This window comes from Macaca nemestrina, chromosome 10 (assembly GCF_043159975.1).
Source record: "Macaca nemestrina isolate mMacNem1 chromosome 10, mMacNem.hap1, whole genome shotgun sequence".
Lineage (NCBI taxonomy): Eukaryota > Metazoa > Chordata > Mammalia > Primates > Cercopithecidae > Macaca > Macaca nemestrina.
The window spans coordinates 82,406,955-82,433,156 of NC_092134.1; the positions used below are offsets into that span (position 1 = coordinate 82,406,955).

Here is a 26,202-nt window from a genome sequence, read left to right on the forward strand (position 1 = left end):
CACCTCGCCCGGCTAGTTTTTTTTGTGTGTGTGTTTTTTTAGTAGGACGAGGTTTCACCGTGTTTGCCAGGATGGTCTCGATCTCCTGACCTCGTGATCCGCCCGTCTCGGCCTCCCAAAGTGCTGGGATTACAGGCTTGAGCCACCGCGCCCGGCCTGCTTCATATCTTTTTTATAATTCTGAGTTGAGCCAAGATTAGTTGTAATTTGGTTTCTGGCAGTAATGCTTACAAGGACAATATTATTCCCAGACCCAGGATAAAAACCTCTGGTGTGCTTTGACTGCTCATGATACTTCCTGGTGTTTCAGATGTGTATGGAGCGGTAAAATACAGGGCGAGTACCTTACGCTCTGTATTTGATTGGAGCTTCTTGAGTGCTTTGACTATTTCTTCCTAAATCTGAGCTTCTTCTTTGGAATTTCTGTTCCTTTTCTATAAATTTCTTCATGAATTCAAAGCTGCTTAATTAAGATGACATGAGTCAGCTCCCGAAGGAAGAAAGCTCTTATTTGTTTAAATTAGAGGTTTTAAGGATTTATTGGAAACGCAGAGATTAGAGCTTTGTGATTCAAAATAGCCATTTGATGGCTGAAGCAAACTAGCCTCTGTGTATTTCTGGCAGGTTATCCCTTTTCTCCCAGACGTTCTGCTTCCCAGTATTTAAGATTGACTGCAAGGCCGGGCGCAGTGGCTCAAGCCTGTAATCCCAGCACTTTGGGAGGCCGAGGCGGGTGGATCACGAGGTCAGGAGATCAAGACCATCCTGGCTAACATGGTGAAACCCCGTCTCTACTAAAAATACAAAAAACTAGCCGGGCGTGGTGGCGGGCGCCTGTAGTCCCAGCTACTAGGAGGCTGAGGCAGGAGAATGGTGTGAACCTGGGAGGTGGAGCTTGCAGTGAGCCGAGATCGTGCCACTGCACTCCAGCCTGGGTGACACAGCGCGAGACTCCGTCTCAAAAAAAAAAAGATTGACTGCAAAATGCAGAACTCAGGGAAACGCTGATATCAGTCTGAGATGAGCCGTGCCATCACGAGGGTGCCAGTACCCCGTGACCAGCGGCACTTTACTGCAAGCCTTAGTCAGAGTACAAAGGGTTCCTGCTTGGTGGTTTTGCTGCAGCTTCAGAGTTTAGCCTGAATTGTAGCAGGATTTTGTAACTTGCACCTTTTTTGAGAAGTCTGACGGAGGTATAATGTCCAAGGACAATTCTTTGAGTAAGTCCTACCAAATATAGGAGGTGGGGAGGACATTTCGCTAGATGGGCCTAATTCTTTTCTTTTAAAAGCTAGGATTTTAGGTTACCAGGAGCTGGTCTGGGAATGTAATATTTTGAGCCCATATGTCAGTGTTTTTAGAGGAAAATGAAATGGCTCTAAAAATTCCCAAGTAGGAGTAGAAGTGTGGAAATAGGAAAACCATTGTGAGTTAAAACTCATCTAGGGAGCTGAGTGACTGGGGGAGGGGAGGGAGATAACTTTTTTAGTGTAGGCTAAATTTTTTACTTCCTGAATTTTTAACCATGTGAATGTATTACTTATTATAAAATATACATTAAAAATAAACTATTCAAAATAAGTTGAGCTAGAGTCAGGTTGGTCTCTTGTGCATTTAGGTATTAAACTATTTAATTTTAATTTCAGTATAGTAAGGATGAATTGTTAGTGTATTTTGTTCATTTTTTACTAATTTATTTTCAAATCTGTTAATTCAGACAGTGTTTCTGGAGATCATGGGGAGTCTGCCTGTCTTGGTACTGTCAACCCTGTCTCTAGTAATCCCTCTCTTCCACGGTCCCCTGGGGACTCAGAGGAGTACTTCGCCACTTACTTTAATGAGAAGATCTCCATTCCTGAGGAAGAGGTTAGTATCAGGTCCTTGGAGGAGAGCACTATGGTCTGGGGAAAACCTGTGAGTGAAAGATCTGCTGGATGGCTCAGGGTCAGCAGCCTCAGCTCTAATTTTGGCTGGAAGTCTCTGAAAACTGTATATATATACACATATACATACACATACACACACACACACATCTATCTATATCTATCTATCTGCCTACCTATCTATCTGTCTGTCTATCTATATGTTTTTTTTACAGACAGGATCTTGCTCCATCATCTAGGCTCCAGTACAGTGGCACAACCATAGCTCACTGTAGCCTTGAATTCCTGGGGTCAAGTGATCCTCCCACCTCAGCCTCCCCAGTAGCTGGGACTATAGATGGCATGCCACTATGCCAGGCTCATTATTTTTATTTTTGTTTTTAGAGACAGGGTCTCACTATGTTGCCCAGGCTGGTCTTGAACTCCTGGCCTCAAGCTATCCTTCCTCTTGTTCGTTGATGAAAAAGAGTCAAACTCTGGCTGGGCCCAGGCTCACATCTATAATCCCAGCACTTTGGGAGGCTAAGGAAGGAGGATCGCTTGAGCCTAGGAGTTCAAGACCAGCCTGGCCAACATGGTGAAACCCGGTCTCTACAAAAAATACAAAAATTATCTGGGCATGGTGGTGTGCACCTGTAGTTCCAGCTACTCGGGAGGCTGAGGTGGGAGGATCACTTGAGCCCAGGAGGCAGAAGTTGCAGTGAGCCAAGATCATGCCATGGCACTTCATTCTGGGTAACAAAATGAGACTGCCTGTCAAAAACAAAAACCAAAACAAAACAGGTCGGGCGCAGCAGCTCACACCTGAATCCCAGCACTTTGGGAGGCTGAGACAGGCAGATCACCTGAGGTTAGGAGTTCGAGACCAACTTGGTCAACATGGCGAAACCCTGTCTTTACTAAAGTTACAAAAGTTAGCTGGGCATAGTGGTGGGTGCCTGTAATCCCAGCTACTCGGGAGACTGAGGCTGGAGAATCACTTGAAGCTGAGAGGCAGAGGCTGCAGTGAGCCAAGATTGTACCACTGCACTCCAGCTTGAGTGACAGAGTGAGACTCCATCTCAAAACAAACAAACAAACAAGAGTCAAACTCTGTGAAATATTTAAAGAGGTTTATTCTGAGCCAAATATGAGTGACCAAGGCCCGTGACACAGCCCCAGGAAGTCCCGAGAACAGGTGGTTGGGTAACAGCTTGATTTTATACGTTTTAGGGGTCAGAAGTTACAGGCAAACATCAGCCAATATATGTAAGGTGTACATCGGTTCCATCAGGAAAGACAACTTGAAGTGGGGAGGGGGCACCTTTCAGGTCAAAGGTGGATTTAAAGATTTTCTGCTTGGAAGTTGATTGAGGCTGGGTGCAGTGGCTCATGCGTGTAATTCCAGCACTTTGGGAGGCTGAGGTGGGTGGATTGCTTGAGCCCAGGAGTTCAACATGATGAGACCTTGTCTCTACTTAAAAAAAAAAGAAAATAGTTGGGTGTGGTAGTGCACACCTGTGGTCCCAGCTACTTTGGAGGCTGAAGTGGGAGGATTGCTTAAGCCCAGGAGTTTGAGACCAGCCTGGACAACATGGCAAAACCCTGTCTCTACAAAAATAAAAATAAATAAAAAAAGAAATTGGTTGAAAGAGTTATTTTCTAAAGACCTGGTGTAAAATGAGGGGCTGTGGAGTGTCTAAAATGAGGGGTTGTGGAGACCAAGGTTTTTATTATGTAGGTGAAGCCTCCACGTAACAAGCTTCAGAGAAAATAGATGTAAATGTCTTTTATCAGACTTAAAAAGGTACCAGACTACTAGTTAATTCTCTCCTGGATCAGGAAAAGACCTGGAAAGGGAAGGAGATTCTCTACGTATTCTAGGTTTTGCTCATAAGAGATGGCTTTGCAGGGTCATTTCAAAATATACAAAGACATATATTTTGGAGTAAAATACTTTGATTTCTTTCAGGGCCTGTTATCTGTCATGTGATGGTATGCTAGAGTCTGGTTGGAATTTGGCATGTTATTGCTATAAGGGATGTGTTTTATCAGTTTTAAGATCTCTGGTTTTGCTTGTTTGTTTGTTTGTTTTGAGAGGGAGTTTCACTCTTGTTGCCCAGGCTAGAGTGCAATGTTGCGATCCCAGCTCACCACAATCTCCTCCTCTTTGGTTCAAGCGATTCTCCTGCGTCAGCCTCCCAAGTAGCTGGGATTACAGGCATGTGCCACCATGCCTGCCTAATTTTGTATTTTTAGTAGAGATGAGGTTTCTCCATGTCGGTCAGGCTGGTCTCGAACTCCCAACCTCAGGTGATCCACCCGCCTCAGCCTCCCAAAGTGCTGGGATTACATGTGTGAACCACTGCGCCCACCCGGCCAAGATCTCTGTTTTAATGCTAGTCATTGGTGTCAGAATTCCAAAGGGAAGGGGGTATAATGAGGTTTGTCTGACCTCTCCCTCCCATCATGGCCTGAACTAGTTTTTCAGGTTTTCTTTGGAATGCCCTTGGTCAAGAAGAGGATCCATTCAGTTGGTTGGGGAAGCTTAGCATTTTATTTTTGTTGCTCTCCCCACTGTCCCGAGTAGCTGGACTACAGGCACACACCACACACCACCACACGTGGCTTGTTTCCTTTTTAAAATGGTGGCTCTTGTCCTTTTTGGGAAGTGTTTGGGCACAGAGATACCGATACTGTTATTCTAGTTTTAGAATAAGAGGCTGATGGAACCCGCAGGTAAGGGAGGGGCTCTGACTTAGAGAAGTGGCCAGCTTCTTAATAAAAAGTGGGTGAAATGGAAGTGAAACTTGGACACATGCAATATCTGACATTGTAAATCCTTTTTTCTTGTGAGGCTGGTGTTGTTGCTTCATATGTGATAACAGATCAATTAGATCAGTAGTTCAATAGTGATGTTCAGTTTAATCTCTTTTCCTCTCTTGTATAGTACTCTTGTTTTAGCTTTCGTAAACTCTGGGCTTTCACCGGACCAGGCTTTCTTATGAGCATTGCCTACCTGGATCCAGGAAATATTGAATCCGATTTGCAGTCTGGAGCAGTGGCTGGATTTAAGGTGAACATCTACTCCTACCCCTGTCCTTTTAAACACACAATACACTCTCACATCCTTTTCTCCACCCTGCATGTTGGATACTAACCTCAGGGGCTACGTGCAGATACTTCATTGGCAGTGGCTTTTATATGTAAAGTACTTTCCATTTGATCTTATTTTTATCCACATAGTTTCCTTGAACAAAGGAGAAACTGCATATAGGAGAAACTGAGGCTCAGAAAGGTACAAGGTGACTTAGCAGGTCATGTGCAAAACCTGATATAAAACTCAAGTCATTTGATTCTTGACCTGGGCTCTTTTCTGAATGCAGTATTTACCACTCATGTTGCATAACAACTAAACAAACAAACAAACAAAGCTCAGTTGTTCAATGAGTGTTACAGGATATTTTGTTCTTCTTAGTTGCTCTGGATCCTTCTGTTGGCCACCCTTGTGGGGCTGCTGCTCCAGCGGCTTGCAGCTAGACTGGGAGTGGTCACTGGGCTGCATCTTGCTGAAGTATGCCACCGTCAGTATCCCAAGGTGAGCAATGTACTGTCCTGTTTGTCTCTCACTCATGCCTTAGAAATCTCTGTGTCTGGCAGTATGTGCTGGCCTCATGATATAGTGAGACAGTCAAGGACTTGGGGGTCAGTAGCCCTGAAGACGGATGGTACCAAGGGAAATACTGTAGCTCCTCCTGCTGCCAGGCCATGTTTTCCCCGCTCCTTCAAAATCTAACTTAAGACTCGCATTTCCTAGAAGGTTTTCTTAGAAAAACTGTGTTACAATTCACTCTTTCTTCCAGTATCTAGCAATGCCCAGCCCACAGGGAGGAGGATACTCTCTTTAAGCACTTTTATTCATACCTCCATGGTACTCCATCAGTTTGCATTTTATATATCTTCTTTTTTTGTTTGACTTTGCTATCACTTTGTAAAAGTAAGTTTTTTTCCTTTTACTACAAACTATATGTGGCAGGATCTTTGGATTTGCTAATAATTATTTTTCGGTTTCCCTTCCCCCCGGGGGCTACACTGTCCTCTACAGCTTCCTTCTGGACATTTTGGGCCTTTCTTTTTTTTTTTTTTTTTTGAGACGGAGTCTTGCTCTGTGGCCCAGGCTGGAGTGCCGTGGCCGGATCTCAGCTCACTGCAAGCTCTGCCTCCCGGGTTTACTCCATTCTCCTGCCTCAGCCTCCCAAGTAGCTGGGACTACAGGCGCCCGCCATCTCACCTGGCTAGTTTTTTGTATTTTTTTAGTAGAGACGGGGTTTCACCGGGTTAGCCAGGATGGTCTCGATTTCCTGACCTCGTGATCCGCCCGTCTCAGCCTCCCAAAGTGCTGGGATTACAGGCTTGAGCCACCGCGCCCGGCCCATTTTGGGCCTTTCTTACCGTTGCCTAAGGCAAGAATGAACACTATATCTGGAAGATATTTTTAACTTAGCTTTGTCTTTTGTTTTGTTTCTTTTCCTAGATGTGAGCAAAAAGTATCCTTATCTGCTTTTCAAAAAAATAAAAAAATCTTGGTAATATCCCCATTTACTCTGTTGTGATTATTACACATTTTATGCCTGTATCAAAATATCCCATATGCCTGATACTATATACAGCTACTATGTACCTGTAACATTTTTAAAAAACAGACAAAACCTTGGTAATTGATAATCCTTCTAGCTTCTTTTTCTTTCTTTTTATTTTTTGAGATGGAGTCTTCATCTGTCACCCATGGTGGGGTGCAGTGATGTGATCATGGCTCACTGCAGCCTTGACCTCCCAGACTCAAGCAATTCTCCCACCTCAGCCTCCCAAGTAGCTGGGACCGCAGGCGAGGACTATCACACCCAGCTAATTAATTTTTTTTTTTTTTGTAGAGATGAGATATTGCTATGTTGCCTAGGCTGGTCTCAAACTCCTGGGCTCAGGCAGTCCTCCCACCACAGCTTCTCAAAGTGCTGGGACTACAGGCATGAACTGCTGCACCAAGCCTAGCTTCTTTTTCTTCATACATGTTAATAGTTGCTTATTTTGTAATAATAATTTTTTTTTTTTTTTTTTTTTGAGACAGAGTCTCACTCTGTTGCCCAGGCTGGAGTTCAGTGGTGTGATCTTGGCTCACTGCAGCCTCTGCCTCTTGCAGTGAGGCGATTCTAGTGATTCTCTTGCCTCAACCTCCTGACTAGCTGGGATTACAGGCATGTGCCACCATGCCTGGCTAATTTTTGTATTTTTAGTAGAGATGAGGCTTCACCATGTTGGTCAGGCTGGTCTCGAACTCCTGGCCTTAGGTGATCCACCAGCCTTGGCCTCCCAAAGTGCTGGGATTACAGGCATGAGCCACTGTGCCCGGCCTGCTTTTTTTGTTGTTTTTGTGGTTGTTGTTTTGTTTTGTTTTGTTTTGTTGAGACGGAGTTTCACTCTTTCACCCAGGTTGGAGTGCAGTGGCGCGATCTCGGCTCACTGCAACTTCTGCCTTCAGTTTCAAGCGTTTCTCCTGCCTCAGCCTTCCGCATAGCTGGGATTACAGGTGTCTGCCACCATGCCTGGCTAATTTTTGTATTTTTAGTAGAGACAGGGTTTAACCATGTTGGCCAGGCTGATCTCAAACTCCTGACCTTGTGATCCGCCCACCTCAGCCTTCCAAAGTGCTGGGACTACAGACATGAGCCACTGCATCTGGCCTTGTTTAGGTATTTTTGAGATGGAGTCTCTCTCTGTTGCCCAGCCTGGAGTGCAGTGGTGTGATCTCAGCTCACCACAACCTCTGCCTCCCGGGTTCAAGCGATTCTCCTGCCTCAGCCTCCTGAGTAGCTGGGACTCCAGGCGTGCACCACCATGCTGAGCCAATTTTTGTGTTTTTAGTAGAGATGAGGTTTCACTATGTTGGCCAGGCTGGTCTCAAACTCCTGACCTCGTGATCTGCCCGTCTCAGCCTCCGAAAGTGCTGGGATTACAGGTGTGAGCTACCGCGCCCAGCCTGCTCTCTTTTTTTTTTTTTTTTTTTTTTTTTGAGACCGAGTCTCGCTTTGTCACCCAGGCTTGGGTACAGTGGTGTGATCTTGGCTTACTGTAACCTTGACCTCCCAGGTTCAAGCAATTCTCCTCTCTCAGCTTCCCGAGTAACTGGGATTACAGGTGCATACCACCATACCTGGCTAATTTTTGTATTTTTAATAGAGACAGGGTTTCACCATGTTGGCCAGGCTGATCTCAAACTCCAGACCTCAGGTGATCCGCTTGCCTCAGCCTCCCAAAGTGCTGGGATTACAGATATGAGATACTGTGCCTGGCCTTTTTTTTTTTTTTTTTTTTTAATTAGATAGGGTCTTGCCCTGTTACCCAGACTAGAGTTCAGTGGCACAATCATAGCTCACTATAACCTTGACCTCCCAGGCAGAAGCAGCCTTCCTACTTCAGTCTCTTGAATAGCTGGGACCACAGGCATGCACCATGATACCCAGCTATTTGTAAAATTTTTTGTAGAGACAGGGTTTCACCATGTTACCCAGCCTGGGCTTGAACTCCTGGGCTCAAGTAATCCTCCTGCCTGCCTCCCAAAGTTCGGGGATTATAGGTGTGAGCTACCATGGGTGACCTGACAAATGTTTTGAATCCTAGCTATCTGGAGGTGTTTTTTCTGGCTTCAGTGAGTCAGCATAACTGAATTTGATTTTTAGCTCTATTGTTTGGCCAGATTAGTTTGTAACTTCGTTATATGCCACCCAATTCCAACTATCTTCCCTTGAGTCCTTTTGCATACTGTTCTTTTTCACTTGCTTGGGTATTACATTAAAGGTGACTCCAACCTTTTTTGTTGTTGTGGTGGTGGTTTGTTGAGACAGTCTTGCTCTGTCTGTTGCCCACTCTGGAGTGCAGTGGCATGATCACAGCTCACTGCAGCCTTGACCACTGGGGCTCAGGCAGTCCTCCTGCCTCAGCCTCCCAGGTAGTCGGGACTACAGGCGTACGCCATCATGCCTGGATAATTTTTTTTTTCTTTAATTTTTATTTTAGGTTTGGAGATGGATACATGTGAAGGTTTTTTTTTTGAGACGGAGTCTCGCTCTGTCACCCAGGCTGGAGTGCAGTGGCGCGATCTCGGCTCACTGCAAGCTCCGCCTCCTGGGTTTACGCCATTCTCCTGCCTCAGCCTCCCAAGTAGCTGGGACTACAGGCGCCCGCCACCATGCCCAGCTAATTTTTTTTGTATTTTAGTAGAGACAGGGTTTCACCGTGTTAGCCAGGATGGTCTCGATCTCCTGACCTCGTGATCCGCCCGTCTTGGCCTCCCAAAGTGCTGGGATTACAGGCGTGAGCCACCGTGCCCGGCTGTGAAGGTTTTTTTTGTGTGTGTGAAAGCAAGTTTATTAAGAAAGTAAAGGAGTAAAGAAAGGCTATTCCGTAGGCAGAGCAGTCACATGTGAAGGTTTGTTACATAGATAAACACGTGTCATGGGGGTTTGTTGTATATATTATTACATCACCCTGATATTAAGCCCAGTACCCAATAGTTACCTTTTCTGCTCCTCTCTCTCCTCCCACCCTCCCCTATCAAGTAGACCCCAGTGTCTGTTGTTTCTGTCTGTGTGTCCATAAGTTCTTACCATTTAGCTCCCAATTTTTGTAGTTTTTGTAGAGATGGGGTTTTGCCATGTTGCCCAGGCTGGTCTCAAATTCCTTTGCTTAAGGAATCTGTCTGTCTTGGCATCCCAAAGTGCTGGGATTACAGGCATGAGCCACTGTGCCTGGTCGACCCCAACCTTTTTTTTTTGAGATGGAGTCTCGCTTTGTTGTCCAGGCTGGAGTGCAGTGGCACCATCTCGGCTCACCGCAATCTTTGCCTCCCAGATTCAAACGATTCTCCTGCCTCAGACCCCTGAGTAGCTGGGATTACAGGCATGCACCACCATGCGCAGCTAATTTTTGTATTTTTAGTAGAGACGGGGTTTCACCATGTTGGCCAGGCTAGTCTTGAACCCTGACCTCAGGTGATCCACCTGCCTCAGTCTCCCAAAGTGCTGGGATTACAGGTGTGAGCCACTGTGCCCGCCTACCCCAACCTTTTCATGTTTGTTTTGTCTTCCCAGCTATGGTCAGGATAGATGTGCTCTTCTGCAATCATTTAATATTCTTTCTTGACCCATATTTTGACCGTATTAGCATCCTTATTCTCCTCTAAAAATTTTAGGATTCTTTTTAGGAAATTAAATGGAAATTACATTCTTCTCAAGTAGAAAGGAAAAAGAAAAAAGTGAGATTACTGCCTTGACCTTCGTTCACAGGCTCTGCCACGTGGTAGCACAGTTTTCCTTCTCCAGCTGAGAGCCACAGTGCAGTGATTGGCCAAATGGAGGCATGTTCTGGTATTTCTTCTCTAGTCTGGAGGCTTATAAAGGACTGTTTATGGTTTAGTGCCAAAATGTGAATTCCAAATTGTGGAGGAATTTTTTAGAAGTGATTAATCAGAACCATGTCTTTCTACTGTTTGGTGTTTAGGTCCCACGGATCATCCTATGGCTGATGGTGGAGCTGGCTATCATCGGCTCAGATATGCAAGAAGTCATTGGCTCAGCCATTGCCATCAATCTTCTGTCTGTAGGAAGGTGAGGGGGTTTTTCTCTAGAAAGTAATCAATGTTTTGCTGGATTTCAAAGCAGAGATAAAAACAAAAACCCAATTCATTTTTAAGTTTGAAGATTCAACTCAATTGTTATTTCTTCTGTGGAATCTTTCTGGAAACAATTTCTTCTCCCCTGGTAGATGTAGACTCTACATCTTCCATTTCCCATGATGAGTTATGCTTACCTTTATTAGAATGTGTGGCGTTTTGTATTGCAATTATTGATTTGTATGTTGTTTTATCCCACTAGATACTATCTTTTTTTTTCTTTTTTCTTTCTTTTTTTTTTTTTTTTTTTTGAGACAGAGTCTTTCTCTGTCACCCAGGCTGGAGTGCAGTGGTGTGATCTTGGCTCACTGCAACCTCCGCCTCCCAGGTTCAAGGAATTCTCGTGCCTTAGCTTCTTGAGTAGCTGGGATTACAGGCGCCTGCCACCATGCCCAGCTAATTTTTGTATTTTTAGTAGAGACAGGGTTTCATCATGTTGGCCAGGCTGGTCTCTAACTTCTGACCTCAGGTTTAGGAATGCCCACCTCAGCCTCCCAAAGTGCTGGTATTACAGGTGTGAGCCACTACACCCGGCCCCCACTGGATACTATCTATCTAATCCTATAAAATTCTATCCATCTAACTCCATGAGGGTAAGACCCACACTTTTCAGCTTTGTATCCTAAGAGTGACATAGTAGGCTCTCAATTAAAGTTTAAATGAATGTAATTAAGTTGATGCTGTTACCTTACTTTACCCAAGGCCTGTTTTCTGCCATTGTCCCTCCTCCCTCAAGTCCTAGCTTCTCCAAGTGTTCTTTATCTGGAGAGCTGTTGGGAAGAGACTATTTTTCAATGTTTCCTTTTTTTCTGTCTGACTTCCATATCTCATCTCTGACCTAGGATTCCTCTGTGGGGTGGCGTTCTCATCACCATTGCAGATACTTTTGTATTTCTCTTCTTGGACAAATATGGTAAGGAGAATGGAAATGGGAGGGTCGAAGGAGCTGCTCTCTGTCATGTGGCAGATGGGGAAGTCTGCCTTCTCTGAGCTCACTGCTGCCTTTTTTCCTTTAGGCTTACGGAAGCTCGAAGCGTTTTTTGGCTTTCTCATCACTATTATGGCCCTCACATTTGGATATGAGGCAAGTGGTACAGGGTATTCATTAGCTTCTTAAAATAAATTTTTGTGGGTTTTTTTTTAGCCTTTTATTATAAAAGACAGTAATAATGCTAGTATGGTTCAGTTATAGTGGGTGTATCAACAAAAGCCAATTTATCCCTGGGCCAGTTTTGAAGGAATATGATCCATAGCAAACATTAGTATGCAGAAAGGCCTGCAGGGACTTCCAGGTTTAAAATGACTAGATATTTTAGGGCTTTCTAGACAAGATTCCTTGGTCCCAAGTTGACCATCTGACAACAGAACAGCCATGGATAGGGTTAATTAAGGAGGGGTTTGCAGGGTTATTCTTGGCTGTTAACTTAGAGGAGTTCTGCTTTTGCTCATCCTGGTTTATGTTAATTGCAGCTTGAACTTTCCCAATATTAAAACAGTTAATGAATTATGTGAGATATCCTGGATATTTCCTGGTTTGTGCCTCAACCCAGAAACTCCTTACAGTCACTAACATTATTTGTAGTACTAGCACCTTTCTTTGTACAGTTCTTATAAACTGATTTCTGCTTACTGGTCTGGCTCTGGCTGAACTTTAAAAAATATATGTAATCTGGCCGGGCGCAGTGGCTCAGGCCTGTAATCCCAGCACTTTGGGAGGCCGAGACGGGCGGATCACAAGGTCAGGAGATCGAGACCATCCTGGCTAACACGGTGAAACCCCGTCTCTACTAAAAAATACAAAAAACTAGCCGGGCGAGGCGGCGGGCGCCTGTAGTCCCAGCTACTCAGGAGGCTGAGGCAGGAGAATGACATAAACCTGGGAGGCGGAGCTTGCAGTGAGCTGAGATCCGGCCACTGCACTCCAGCCTGGGCAACAGAGTGAGACTCCGTCTCAAAAAAAAAAAAAAAAAAAAAAAATATATATATATATGTAATCTATGGGTCGATTATGCCTCTTGGCCTAAGGCTTCCAAGAGAAATCCTGAACTGGGGAAAAATATATATGAGAGTGTTTAAGGATGAGCTCTTACTACATACGTACTAGTGGCAAACATCAAGTGATTTTTAAATGAACGTGGGTGAACAGAAATATGCTAAGTATGGATAATAAAAATTGATTCTATATTCTTTTTTAATTTTTAGATTTTTATTGATTATTTTTGAGACAGAGCGTTGCTCTGTCATGCAGGCTAGAGTGCAGTGGTATGATCTTGGCTTACTGCAACCTTTGCCTCCCAGGTTCAAGTGGTTCTTGTGCCTTAGCCTCCCAAGTAGCTGAGATTATAGGTGTGTACCACCATGCCTGTCTAACTTTTTGTATTTTTAGTAGAGATGGGGTTTCGCTATGTTGGCCAGGCTGGTCTTGAACTGCTGACCTCAAGTGATCTGCCCATCTTGGCCTCCCAGAGTGCTAGGATTTTAGGTGTGAGCCACCGTGCACAAGTCCCTTAGCAGCTTTTTCTTTTTTCTTTTCTTTTTTTTTTTTTTTTTTAGACGGAGTCTCGCTCTGTTGCCCAGGCTGGAGTGCAGTGGCCAGATCTCAGCTCACTGCAAGCTCCGCGTCCCGGGTTCCCGCCATTCTCCTGCCTCAGCCTCCCGAGTAGCTGGGACTACAGGCGCCACCACCTCGCCTGGCTAATTTTTTGTGTTTTTAGTAGAGACGGGGTTTCGCCGTGTTACCCAGGATGGTCTCGATCTCCTGACCTTGTGATCCGCCCGTCTCGGCCTCCCAAAGTGCTGGGATTACAGGCTTGAGCCACCGCGCCCGGCCTTTTTTTGTTTTTTTGAGATGGAGTCTCCCTCTTTTGCCCCGGCAGGAGTGCAGTGGCATGATCTCGGCTCACTGCAACTTTGGCCCCCAGGTTCAAGCGATACTCCTGCCTCAGCCTCCCACATAGCTGGGATTACGGGTGCCTGCCACCATGCCTGGTTAATTTTTGTATTTTTCATAGAGACGGGGTTTCACCAAGTTTGCCAGGCTGGTCTTGAACTCCTGACCTCAGATGATCCACCTGCCTCAGCCTCCCAAAGTGCTAGGATTACAGGTGTAAGCCAAGGTGCCTGGCTTTTTTTTTTTTTTTGAGACAGAGTCTCACTCTGTTGCCTATGCTGGAGTTCAGTGGCACAATCTCAGCTCACTACAACCTCCTCCTCCTGGGCTCAAGTGATCCTTCCACCTCAGCCTCCCTAGTAGCTGGGACTATAGGTATACACCTCCACACCAAGGTAATTTTTGTAGAGATAAGGTTTCGTTGTGTTGCCAGGCTGCTGTTGAACTCCTGGGCTCAAACAATCTGCCTGCCTTGGTCTCCCAAAGTGCTGTGATTATAGGCATGAGCCACCACACCCAGCCCTTTCTTTAGAATATTAATTACGTATCATACACATATGTTTCATATATCTAAGATGTGATGTAAACTGTCTGGATACTCAGTCTTGAATTCTCTGGCCCCTGGTAGTAAGCCCCTTATGTTGCTTGGTCCTATGATGATCCTGTATTCCTCATTATCTTAGGTAGTTGCAGAAGAAAAGATTGTGGCCAGGTGTGGTGGCCTGTAATACCAGCACTTTGGGTGGCTGAGGTGGGAAGATTGCTTGAACTTGGGAGATTGAGGTTTCAGTGAGCTGTGCTCATGCCACTGCATTCCAGCCTGGGTGACGAGCAAGATCCTATCTCAAAAAATATAAAAATAAAGAAAGAAAGAAGAAGAAGAGGTTTTAAGGGGTAAGGGATGCTAACTGTTCCCTAGTACTGTGTTACTCCCCTGTTTCACGTTCCTGTAAAGGCTAATCATTGTTATGTTGGTATATAGTATGTTACAGTGAAACCCAGCCAGAGCCAGGTACTCAAGGGCATGTTCGTACCATCCTGTTCAGGCTGTCGCACTCCACAGATTGAACAGGCTGTGGGCATCGTGGGAGCTGTCATCATGCCACACAACATGTACCTGCATTCTGCCTTAGTCAAGGTGAGCAAGGCCCTTATGTCCTTCACCTCGTAGACAGTTCATGGGATCTTTTCCTTCAATTGCAAGGGACACAAAGTTAGTTTACAATTGTTAGGACATTGAAGGAGCAAGGTATTTTCCAAGGCTGGACATTTATAAACTCCACATACTTAGATGATATTTTTTATCACCAGATTGACCAGAGATTACTAACTGCATAAAGCAGGTGGGACTAAAGTTCTTTTTTTTTTTTTTTAAATTGAGACAGAGTCTTGCTCTGTCACCTAGGCTGGAGTACGTGATCTCTGCTCACTGCAAACCTCTGCCTCCCGGGTTCAAGACATTCTCGTGCCTCAGCCTCCCGAGTACCTGGGATTACAGGCATGCACCACCACGCCTGGCTAATTTTTCTATTTTTAGTAGAGACATGGTTTCACCATGTTGGCCAGGCTGGGCTCGAACTCCTGAGCTCAAGTGATCCACCCGCCATGGCCTCCCAAAGTGCTGGGATTACAGGCGTGAGCCACTGCACCCAGCTGGGACTAAAGTTTTTCATAAAATGTCAGAAGTGCATCAAGTCTCTTGTGTTTAAATTTCAAAAGCTCAAGTGGGCTTATGGAGGTCAGGAGTAAAGAAGCCCAAACAGGCTTTTACCATCAGTATTATGTAATAGCTTGCTTAGACATTTCAGAAACCTTTATAAATAGGGATATGCACACCTTAGGACTGAAATCAGGTTGTTTTTATAGGTCAGTGGTCCTTCCAGCCACTGAGAGTAACTGAGAGCTCAGTAGTCATTTAGTCTCTGTTCCCTATTTGGGGAATGTACAGTTCAACGAAAGGGCATGAAGTTCTTTTTTCTCCCCCGATATGAAGTTCTTAATTGCTCAGTAACTAGGATGTAGGTGAGTGTTGGATCTCTCACATTTTGTCTGGTCAACTGTTTGTCCCCTAAATCTCTCAGCTGACTCCAAACTCCTGAAATGTTATAAGGAAACTTGTTCTAACTGGTCAAAAAGTGACTGCTGTTGTTGTCATTCTAGTCTAGACAGGTAAACCGGAACAATAAGCAGGAAGTTCGAGAAGCCAATAAGTACTTTTTTATTGAATCCTGCATTGCACTCTTTGTTTCCTTCATCATCAACGTCTTTGTTGTCTCAGTCTTTGCTGAAGCATTTTTTGGGAAAACCAATGAGCAGGTGGTGAGTAAGCCGGGGTTATGGGTGGTGGTGAATATGAGGGTAAAGTGAAGACTGCAATGGGATGGGGAAGGAAAATACATCCTTCTAGTGTTAATGTTCAGGAAAAATAATCTGTAGCTTCACCTCTGCCCCCCAAAATCACCATGCACCAGTCAGAGTCTACAGTATGGGGGTAACCAAGCCTGGACCCTCTTTCTCAGCTTTTGTTTGGGAGTAGTCAACAAACAGAAAACAGAAACTGTGACGATGACAGACTTTGTCTTGTCATTTTGAATTCTGTATCAATCTTGATTTCTGATTACCTATGTAGTGTTTTTTTTGAGACGGAGTCTTGCACTGCCATCCAAGCTGGAGTGCAGTGGCACAATCTTGGCTCACTGCAACCTCCACCTCCTGGGTTCAAGTGATTCTCCTGCCTCAGCCTCCTGAGTAGCTGGGATTACAGGTGCCTGCCACCATACCCAGCTAATTTTTTATAATTTTAGTAGAGATGGGGTTTCACCATGTTGGCCAGGCTGCTCTCAAACTCCTGACCTCAAGTGATCCGCCCACCTCGGCCTGTCAAAGTATAGGGATTACAGGTGTGAGCTCCTGTGCCTGGACTGCCTATGTAGTTTTGACCACCATTTGTTTCCCATCTATGGAACCTCTGACTCCTCTGTCTGCTTTGACTGAGGATTCTATTCTGGATGTTCTCTCATGTCTGAAGCCTTCTTCAGAGCCTCTCCTCCTGTAATCATTTAAAGTACCCCGGCGTTTGTACATTATTATCATGCACACTGTAACTCAGTGAAGATTTTTGATGACCTGTGGGTGTAGAAGGATTATAGAGGAAGATCCTAGATGACGTTGCTGCCAGTCTCTGCCCACATCACAGCATATATCCAGTGTTCAATGTTTTCCCTCCAGCCTACCTCTCATAGATGACTGTGTATGATATGTAGGAAAGCTCTTATTTGGTCCTTGCTTCTGAAACAAAAGTTGCTTTTGAACTGCTTTGGGTTCTAGGTTGAAGTCTGTACGAACACCAGCAGTCCTCATGCTGGCCTCTTTCCTAAAGATAACTCGACACTGGCTGTGGACATCTACAAAGGGGTAAGCATGTTTGGATTTGTGATCTTTGTTCCTGAATCAATATTTTTAGCATAGTATCTGGTCTTTTTTGTGACTTCACTTTAGATGTGAGCATATCTTCTCTGGAGTGTCATTTATTTCAGAACTCCAGACACCAGACAAGCATTTTGGATTAAATGGGAAGGAATAGAGGCTCAGTTGAAAAGAATGCATTATACAGGCCAGGTACGGTGGTTCACGCCTGTAATCCCAGCACTTTGGGAGGCTGAGGCAGGTGGATCACTTGAACTCAGGAGTTCAAGACCGGTCTGGCCAACATGGTGAAACCCTGTCTCTACTAAAAAAGAAATACAAAAATTAGCTGGGTGTGGTGGTGGGCACCTGTAATCTCAGCTACTCAGGAGGCTGAGGCAGGAGAATCGCTTGAACCTGGAAGGCAGAGGTTGCAGTGAGCCGAGATTGGGCCACTGCACTCCAGCCTGGGCGACAGAGTAAGACTATCTTTAAAAAAAAAAAAAAAGAAAAAAGAAAAAAATGATGCAGTATACACCCCAGCTTTTTTTTTTTTTTTTTTTTTTTGAGACGGAGTTTTGTTCTTGTGCTGCCACGCCCGGCTACTTTTGTATTTTTAGTAGAGATGGGGTTTCTCTCCATGTTGGTCAGGCTGGTCTCGAACTCCTGACCTCAGGTGATCCACCCCCACTCGGCCTCCCAAAGTGCTGGGATTATAGGTGTGAGCCACCATGCCTGGCCTTGTTTTTTTTTTTTTTTTTGTAGAGTCAGGGTTTTTGCCTTGTTGCCCAGACTTGTTTCGAACTGCTGGGCTCAAGGGATTCTCCAACCCTGGCCTCCCAAAGTGCTGGGATTACAAGTGTGAGCCACCCCACCCAGCCCCAAGAAAGTGTTCTTAGTAAAGTGTTTTTACGGGAGTCTCTTAGTTCTTTTATGCTGGTTACATTGTGATCCTCCAACAGTAGAATATATGGTGTGTAGCATTTCCCAAATTTATTTGATATTTCCCTGTACTTCTATTGCCATTTTCCAGAATAGTGTGTAAAGGAATATAATTTGGGGAATGTGGTGTAGACCTCTTCTTTTTCTTTTTTTTTTTTTTAATATTTAAGATGGAGGTTTAGGAGCTTGGAGAAGAGGAAGGACTAGGCAGAGAAACGAAGGAACATCCAGTAAAGTTTAGATTGAAAGCTTCTAGAATGAGGTCAGGACTTGAGCCTAGCTACTGGCACAGTGCCCAACACGGCACTTGGCGTGGGTGGTGCATAGCAAGGAAGAAGGGAGAAATGCCACAGGGAGCCGCTGTTTTGGATATTGTCTGAGCAGATTATTGACACAATCATATCCTTTATCTTGGCCTCTCACAGGGTGTTGTGCTGGGATGTTACTTTGGGCCTGCTGCACTCTACATTTGGGCCGTGGGGATCCTGGCTGCAGGACAGAGCTCCACCATGACAGGAACCTATTCTGGCCAGTTTGTCATGGAGGTATGTGCTGGTATAGGATAGAGGGAGATAATACAACCCTTTTGTTACTTCTTTTTTTTTTTTTTGAGATAGAGTCTCACTCTTGTCGCCCAGGCTGGAGTGTAATGGCGTGATCTCAGCTCACTGCAACCTCCATCTCCCAGGTTTGAGCAATTCTCCTGCTTCAGCCTCCTGAGTAGCTAGGATTACAGGCTCTGGCCACCACACCCGGCTAATTTTTTGTATTTTTAGTAGAGGTGGGGTTTCACCGTGTTGGCCAGGCAGGTCTTGAACTCCTGACCTCAGGTGATCTACCCACCTTGGCCTCTCAAAGTGCTGGGATTACAGGCGTGAGCCACTGAGCCTGGCCCCTTTTGTCACTTCTCAATCCCATTCTTCTGAGGTCTCTCCTAAGCCTCCCCAAAACTTTTGTTTCCTGTTGCAGACAGTCATCCTGCTCCTATGTTTTCTTCCAGGGATTCCTGAACCTAAAGTGGTCACGCTTTGCCCGAGTGATTCTGACTCGCTCTATTGCCATCATCCCCACTCTGCTTGTTGCTGTCTTCCAAGATGTAGAGCATCTAACAGGGATGAATGACTTCCTGAATGTTCTACAGAGCTTACAGGTGAGGAGGAAGCTGAGGAAACTCACATCCTAGTTATTCAGGTAGCATTATGTACTGCCCTTAGGTACCAAGCCTAGCTGGGTGCTGGGGGGATATTGAGAGGAAGGCAGAGGCATGGTTGTGGTCTGCAGTAAATGTATATGAAATCCTTGGCATCTAAAAGGATTGTGGAAATGGTTTGGTTTTTTAAACCTGTTGAATGCGAACTACGAGCTTTACTTACACATGGAACACAAAATTGTAGTTCATTAATGCAAAGCAAACATTAAATGAACATATAGGACACTGTGCTAGGTCTTGTGGAGGTTAAAGAGACAAGTCATGTACAACGGTTTGTGTGCTAGTTTAATGACAGCTCTACAGAATTCAGTGTAATGCCCAAAGCATGTTGGGATGATAGGAGTAATTATTTCTCATGGAGTAGTTGAGGCAGCATTTATGTTTCCATTTCATTAATTGTGCTGTTCTCTAGGGTGATACAAGGACCCATAGTAATCCCATCTGATCTTCTTTCTTTTCCAGCTTCCCTTTGCCCTCATACCCATCCTCACATTTACGAGCTTGCGGCCAGTAATGAGTGACTTTGCCAATGGACTGTGAGTGTACTCTTCTTCGTTCCCAAAGGGGATGCTGATGTGGGGAAAGGGTATCTTCATGCAGTAGGCCAGTCAGACGTGAGACATAGAGGGAAGTGATATGCTTTGAGAGGTGATTGCTAACTGCTTCCTCTTTGGCTTAGACAATGGAAACTGTGAATATAGTAAAGGAAGAGAAAGCACATCTTTCATTTGGAAGGGAAAGAAAGTTCAGCTTTTACAGCATAACTCTTCAGCTTCAGCCACGGAAGTTTGAGGCACCTTAATTCTTTGTTAAATGATCTTAACAAGAAAGGCGTAAGTTAGTACCTTTTATATATATCTTCAAAGGATATGAGGTATCTGAAGTGACTTGTTGCATTTCTGGGAACATTAATAAAATGACTCATTGCATTTCTAGGCCTTGTTGCATCTCTAGGGACTTAAATATTAGGGATTATTTGTTGGTGTCTTTTCCCCGCTCTTTCTCCCTATCAGTATCTAACTTTGGGTGATTTTAACTTAGACTTATGAAGAATCATTTTTTTTTTTTTTTTTCAAATTAAGAACAGTTTTTCCATTCATTTTGAACTGCCTCTAATTCCCGTCCTGTTTACTCCACAGGATGCAGTTTCCTTTTCTGTCTGTGGCCAAGTTGGATTATTCCACCAGTGACTGTGCTAATTTCTTTTACAGAGGCTGGCGGATTGCAGGAGGAATCTTGGTCCTTATCATCTGTTCCATCAATATGTACTTTGTAGTGGTTTATGTCCAGGAACTAGGGCATGTGGCATTGTATGTGGTGGCTGCTGTGGTCAGCGTGGCTTATCTGGGCTTTGTGTTCTACTTGGTAAGTCCAGCCTGGAAGAGCAGGGGCATAGGTATCAGGGATGGTAGAGGTGGAGTTCACTGACATTCAGAAATGAACAGACCCAGGCTGGGCACAGTGGCTCTTGCCTATAATCCCAGTACTTTGGGAGGCTGAGGCGGGAGGATTACTCGAGTCCAGGAGTTAGAGACCAATCTGGGCAACATAGTAAGACTCTATCTCCACAAAAAAAGAGAAATGAACAGACCCAAAATAGTACATAACAATCTACCTCCAGGTGATTGAGACAATTTATATGAAATTGTCAAATCCAGCTGTTTACAAAATAATATTTCTAACCATAAAATTCACTTTGGTTACGAAGATTTGTCATTTTTTCAATTTCTGTCACTTCTGTGGTTTCCATTCTTAGTAATTCCTAACAAGAGAGTACAGTATGTTTGAGGAACTAAAAGAAGGGTAGCAGTACAGAGAATGGAGGACAGGACAAAACAGAGGTAGAGAACGGGGCATGCAGTGTGATTTAGAGATTCGGGGTGGGACACATGCGGCACACAGCCCCCCTCAGCTCCATCACTTACTAGCTGTCCAAGCAAATAAGTAAATAGTGATAATCTTTCCTTGACTCTCATTCTAGAGTCATTTTTTAAAAATCGTGGTTATAAAACTATAGCTACATGAAAAAGTATGTAAAATTTATATTCCAATTATAAAAAAAATTTTTTAAAGTCTAGAATTATATAAAAATGGCAATATAATTTGTTGTAGGAAGGTAGAATTATAGATATATTCTCTATTTTCCAAATCATCTTTAACATTGCTTATATTAATGAAAAACAGCCAAAATAACAACAGATCCATTTCCCTGTTCTGTATAGGTTTCTTTGAAAAAACACAGGAGTTGGGGATAAGGAATAGCAGAATTTATATCATTTTTGCTGCAGAGAATGGCTAAAGATGGAGGCTGGAAACCTGCTGTTAACCTCTAGAACACTTCCCCACACCAGTGTGCCACACGTTAGATACTTTATTGAGAAAATTACTTCAGTAAATGTTGAAAAATTATTTCCTAGATTGATATATCTCTTCTTTTTTTCTTCCTGATAAACTTTGGGCACACAAAGACTGTACTGATCCTGTGATCTAGGAACTTAACTTCAAGGAAAACCAAGTAACTGAGTATATCCTTGACAGGAATTGTTTTTAAAAATTCACTGTAGAAGTTAGGGGTATCCTTTCGTAATGCAAATTGGATATGAAGGTGCCAGTTTGTTCTCAGTCAGCCTAAGGCTAATGAGCTTGTTGAAGACCCATTATTATTATTATTTTTGAGATAGAGTTTTTCTCTGTTGCCGAAGCTGGGGTATAGTGGCATGATCTTAGCTCACTGCAACCTCTGCCTCCTGGGTTCAAGCAATTCTCCTGCCTCAGCCTCCTGAGTAGTTGGGACTACTGCCACATGCTACCACGCCTGGCTAATCTTTGTATTTTTAGTAGAGATGGGTTTCACCATGTTGGCCAGGCTGGTCTCAAACTCTTGACCTCAGGTGATCCACCTACCTCAGCCTCCCAAAGTGTTGGGATTACAGGTGTGAGCCACTGCCTCTGGCCTGAAGGCCTATTTTTAGAGGAGAGGGCTGATTCTAGAGTAGATTACTGCTGTTTAGCTTCAAAACAGGAACTTCATAGAGCAGCTTAGGAGACTACACCAATTGTATTAGTCTGTTAGTCATTCTCCTCCTCATGGGGAGGACTGAGGAAAAGTGGACTTCCGAGAACTTATAGTTGGATAAAAGAAACAAACAACAGGCTGGACGAGGTGGCTCATGTGTGTAATTTCAGTGCTTTGAGAGGCCGAGCCAGGAGGATTACTTGAGGTTAGGAGTTTTAGACCAGCTTGAGAAATAGCAAGACACCTTGTCGCTACAAAAAAAATTAAATTAGCTGGGCATGGTGATGTGCGTCTGTAATCCTGGCAACTCAGGAGACTGAAAAGGGAGGATTGCTTGAGCCCAGGAATTCGAGGCTTCAGTGAGGTATGATTGCACCACTATACTCCAGCCTGAGCAATAGAGGGAGACCTTGTCTCTAAAACGCAAAATAATGATAAAGATTAAAAAAAAAAAAAGGAAAACCACAGACACAAAGCAGTAAGAACAGAGAAATTCAATATTAAAAATAATATGGACAAACTTTGTTGAGGAAGGCAGATGATTTTTTGAAAGGGGGGCGGGGTTGAGAGAATGACTTGCGCTACCCTTGGTGGTAGATGGGCACAGCTGGATGTTCAAGGAAGGGAGCAGATTTGCATTTGAGAAGTGCTGTGTGAGCAGTCATGGCTTTTCAAAGAGCCTGGTGAGTGATGACCATGTTTTGTCTTTCAGGGTTGGCAATGTTTGATTGCACTGGGCATGTCCTTCCTGGACTGTGGGCATACGGTAAGCATCTCTAAAGCCCTGCTGACAGAAGAAGCCACCCGTGGCTACACTAAATAACACTGGATTAGTCTGTCTTCTGCAGGTAGCCATCAGAGCCAGTGTGTTTCTATGGTTTACTGTGTGAACATAGCCAAAAGTATGTGCCGTTGCACAGACTGCATTTATGACTCAACCGTTGGTTGGAAAAGACTTTGTTTCATGTATGCTTGAAAGATGGAATTATTTTTTTCTTCCTGACCTCGTAACCTTGGAACTGGACTAGGGTGGGATCTTTGAAAAGCTGACATTTGCTGCTGTCATTCCAACACTAAGTGCTTAAGTAGTTGCCCAAAGGCTAGCTCAATTTATCCTTGGGAGAGACAAGGATATGCATGGTTCTTAACCAGGCTATATGTTAAAAAAAAAAAATTGGAAAATGTAATACATTTTTTATTATTCAAACTACAGAATGAGTATGCAAGTTTTATTTATCAAAATGTAATGGATTTTTAAAGGCTGAGAAATTTTCCTTATACATACCTTTTCAATTATTTTAATTATACAAAATTCTCAATTAGAATAGCTTCATCCATATGAAATATAAAATTAAGAGACACCCTGCTCTATCAGGCTTAGGGTTCTTTGAACTTATTTCCACTTTAATTTCTCAATGGAAGTTAAGAGGGGTGAGAAAACAAGAAGGGGAAAAACTGACAACTAGCAAAACCTAGCACCACATCGCTAGGTGGTGCTTACTAACTACCTTCTCAGGATTTTCCTCAGATTGAAAAGCTTATGAGGATTTCTTGGGAGTCTTAATAACCTGCCTGTTAGTGTAGAGCTTTCCTGATGATATTTACTCTTGAGCACATGTAGTTGTAAAACCTTCACTTTCCTTCTCCAGGAGGGTGGTGATAGAAAAAGATGGTAGTATTTATGAACTGATGTTCTCATGAAATGTTGAGGGTGGGGAGAAAAGACTTTAAGGGGGAAGGAGAGCCGTCTATTTTGTTCCTAAAGGCCACCTCTCACCAGAATCGTCATGTTTTTCTGATGCACCACTCTGCTTCACGCCCAAGATGACTTGCAAGGCAATCTCAGGAGCTGTGGACTTAACGGTTGCAAAGCACACTGTCTTTCTCAGCGTTCTCCGCAAGTCAGTAGGTGTCAGTATGGTTGCAAAGTTCACTGTCTCAGCAAGGCTGAACTGGGCTGCCTCTCTACAGCTGTTTCCTCAGAGGGAGAAATCTTGAGACCAGATGGTGGAGCTCGGGAGTCAGAGGAAATGGGTGTCTTCAGCATGAAGCTGCTGCTTTTACTTTCAGACCGAGCCTGAGATTGTGTGATTATCTCAAATCAAATCACTTTGATGGAGATAAATAATCAAAACTGTTTTACAGCCATTGACTTGGTGAGAACAGTAATGGGAAATGGTGTTGAAGGACTTCTCGTTTTTGGAGCTTTCCTTCCAGAGTCCTGATTGATTGGCGTTCTCTGTTCATCTGAGCCCCCAAAAGCGTTATTACTGATATTTGCACACAGTCAAAAAAGCACAGACTGGATGGATGGTCATAAGGCATCTAAGGGTACACTGCTGTGTTTCACTGACCATACATTTTTCTTAGCCCCTCAAGTAATACAGCACAGAGTCATGAATGACAGTTCCCCTAACCATTCCTCTTCATATCTGCCTCTTCCCCTTACCGTTGTAATTCCCCAAACTGGTCATAAAGGTGCTCTGTGAAGATATTGGGGACTGACATCTTAAGCTCTCACCTGGCTGCGGTAGGAAAGGCCAAACTGACAAAAAAAAATAAATTATTTATAAAGATGATATGGTAAAATGTACCTTTGCCCTGGGTCGGGGTGGGTCCAGTCAGTCTCAGATTTATAAGCATTTAGGAGCCTAGGTAAAAGCTGCTAGTATTCTTTTAAAAGTTATATATATGACTTGCAATGATAGAAAACTCCTTCCAATTAAATGGCATTTTACAATATTATGTGTGTACTTCACAGTGTTAAAAATACCCTCATACCTTATTGCATTTGATCCTCATAGAGAGAAAGTGCATTTTAACCAGTACTCTGGGTGCAATAAACAATACGTAAGAAATTTAAGCATATCCAGTGAGCATATCCAATTCCAGCATATCCAGTGAGTTTTGGCAGTGTGTTTATGTGGAATGTTTAAGGATACACAATTGTACTTTATATAAATTGATTCTTGTTCTCCTTAAATGTGACATGAAATAACTGTGCTGCTACATTATACTGGAAATTAACAAGGGAAAAGGGAAGAGCTCTTGGCTCCCTTGAGGTTCTGCTAGTGGTGTTAGGAGTGGTTACAACTGAGCTTTTAGTAACCATTTAACCATATGTAAACTTGGTTTCTAATTAAAAAAAATTTTCTTTTTCCAATTTGGTTTCCTGGGTATTTTTTTAACCCTGAAATAATTTATTAATAGGGTTTCAACAACTTTGATACAAAAATACTGAACCAGCAACTACCACCTGGAATGGCACACTAAGTCCACACTGTTAGGATTTTCTCCTTAAAAAGGATAGAGAAATAAATGGATTTAGTCCTCAGAAGGCTTGGATTAATTGCAGATACCAGGACATTAATTTCCCTTTACCCACTTAGTCAAATAGTTTTACATAGCTAAAGGTCACATCATTACCATGTTTAAACTTGGGAAAAAAAATTTTATTCTGCTTTTCTCTAAGCTGAATATTTTCTACCTATAGTTTATTTCACTGTTTCACTTTTACATTCTATATGTGCTGCCAATGAAAATTACTATTTGAAGAGAAACCAAACTCGTTTAGCTTAAAGATCAAGGAACATTTTGGCGGGCCTGATATAAATGGAAATATTGCCATCATTTATTAAAAACAAAGGCAGAGCTCAGGCACAGTGAACTTTACTAGACACATGACAGGAAAACTTGAGTCAGCAGTTGATTTGTCCCAGGCGTGTCACCAGAACTTCATTTTCCCTTTCTCTGTTGTAAACCTTCCCTGTAAGTAACACAGTGGAATTTATCTAGGAAGAATTTTGTTCTCCATGTTGTCCTTCCTCATTTAGTGCCCTCTCCTTACTTTGGATTTAATTTCAGAACTAAAATAGGATGCAAAACAATGTGAGGATCCTGTTTGGAAACATTTCCTTTAGCTCCGCCCTCTGGAATACCTTCTGCTTCTTCATTGGTAGGACCAGTGATTCTAAATGTGTCAGCGTCTCTCAGCCCCTTAGCTTATGAATGTATAATGGCTCACTCAGTACTGTGTTCTAAGACCGGCCTGAACACTTGTATTATCTCATTTAATCCTTGTAACAACAAGAGGATCAGCCTCTATGTAGATGAGTCAACTGGAAGGCCAAAAGTAACTTGCCCATATTTACA

The 26,202-nt window shown here is 43.6% G+C and overlaps 1 protein-coding gene across 8 annotated transcripts in view; it reads left to right on the forward strand.

Moving 5' to 3' along the window:
- The window catches only part of LOC105474356 (solute carrier family 11 member 2), a 71,568-nt gene that overhangs the window by 40,480 nt on the left and 4,886 nt on the right, over positions 1-26,202 (forward strand). For 6 of the 8 annotated variants that reach the window (XM_011728968.3, XM_011728962.3, XM_011728965.3 and 3 more), the window contains exons 3-16: positions 1,718-1,866; positions 4,813-4,938; positions 5,341-5,460; positions 10,416-10,522; positions 11,430-11,500; positions 11,604-11,671; positions 14,460-14,615; positions 15,638-15,796; positions 16,805-16,891; positions 18,250-18,369; positions 18,825-18,974; positions 19,497-19,570; positions 20,246-20,399; positions 22,763-22,816. In XM_011728968.3, the coding sequence (XP_011727270.2) occupies positions 1,718-1,866; positions 4,813-4,938; positions 5,341-5,460; positions 10,416-10,522; positions 11,430-11,500; positions 11,604-11,671; positions 14,460-14,615; positions 15,638-15,796; positions 16,805-16,891; positions 18,250-18,369; positions 18,825-18,974; positions 19,497-19,570; positions 20,246-20,399; positions 22,763-22,816 (1,595 nt within the window). Of the gene's footprint in view, positions 1-1,067; positions 1,221-1,717; positions 1,867-4,812; positions 4,939-5,340; positions 5,461-10,415; positions 10,523-11,429; positions 11,501-11,603; positions 11,672-14,459; positions 14,616-15,637; positions 15,797-16,804; positions 16,892-18,249; positions 18,370-18,824; positions 18,975-19,496; positions 19,571-20,245; positions 20,400-22,762; positions 25,214-26,202 lie in introns of those variants that run through there. The other 2 variants (XM_011728969.3, XM_071071712.1) reach the window with 2 other exon arrangements.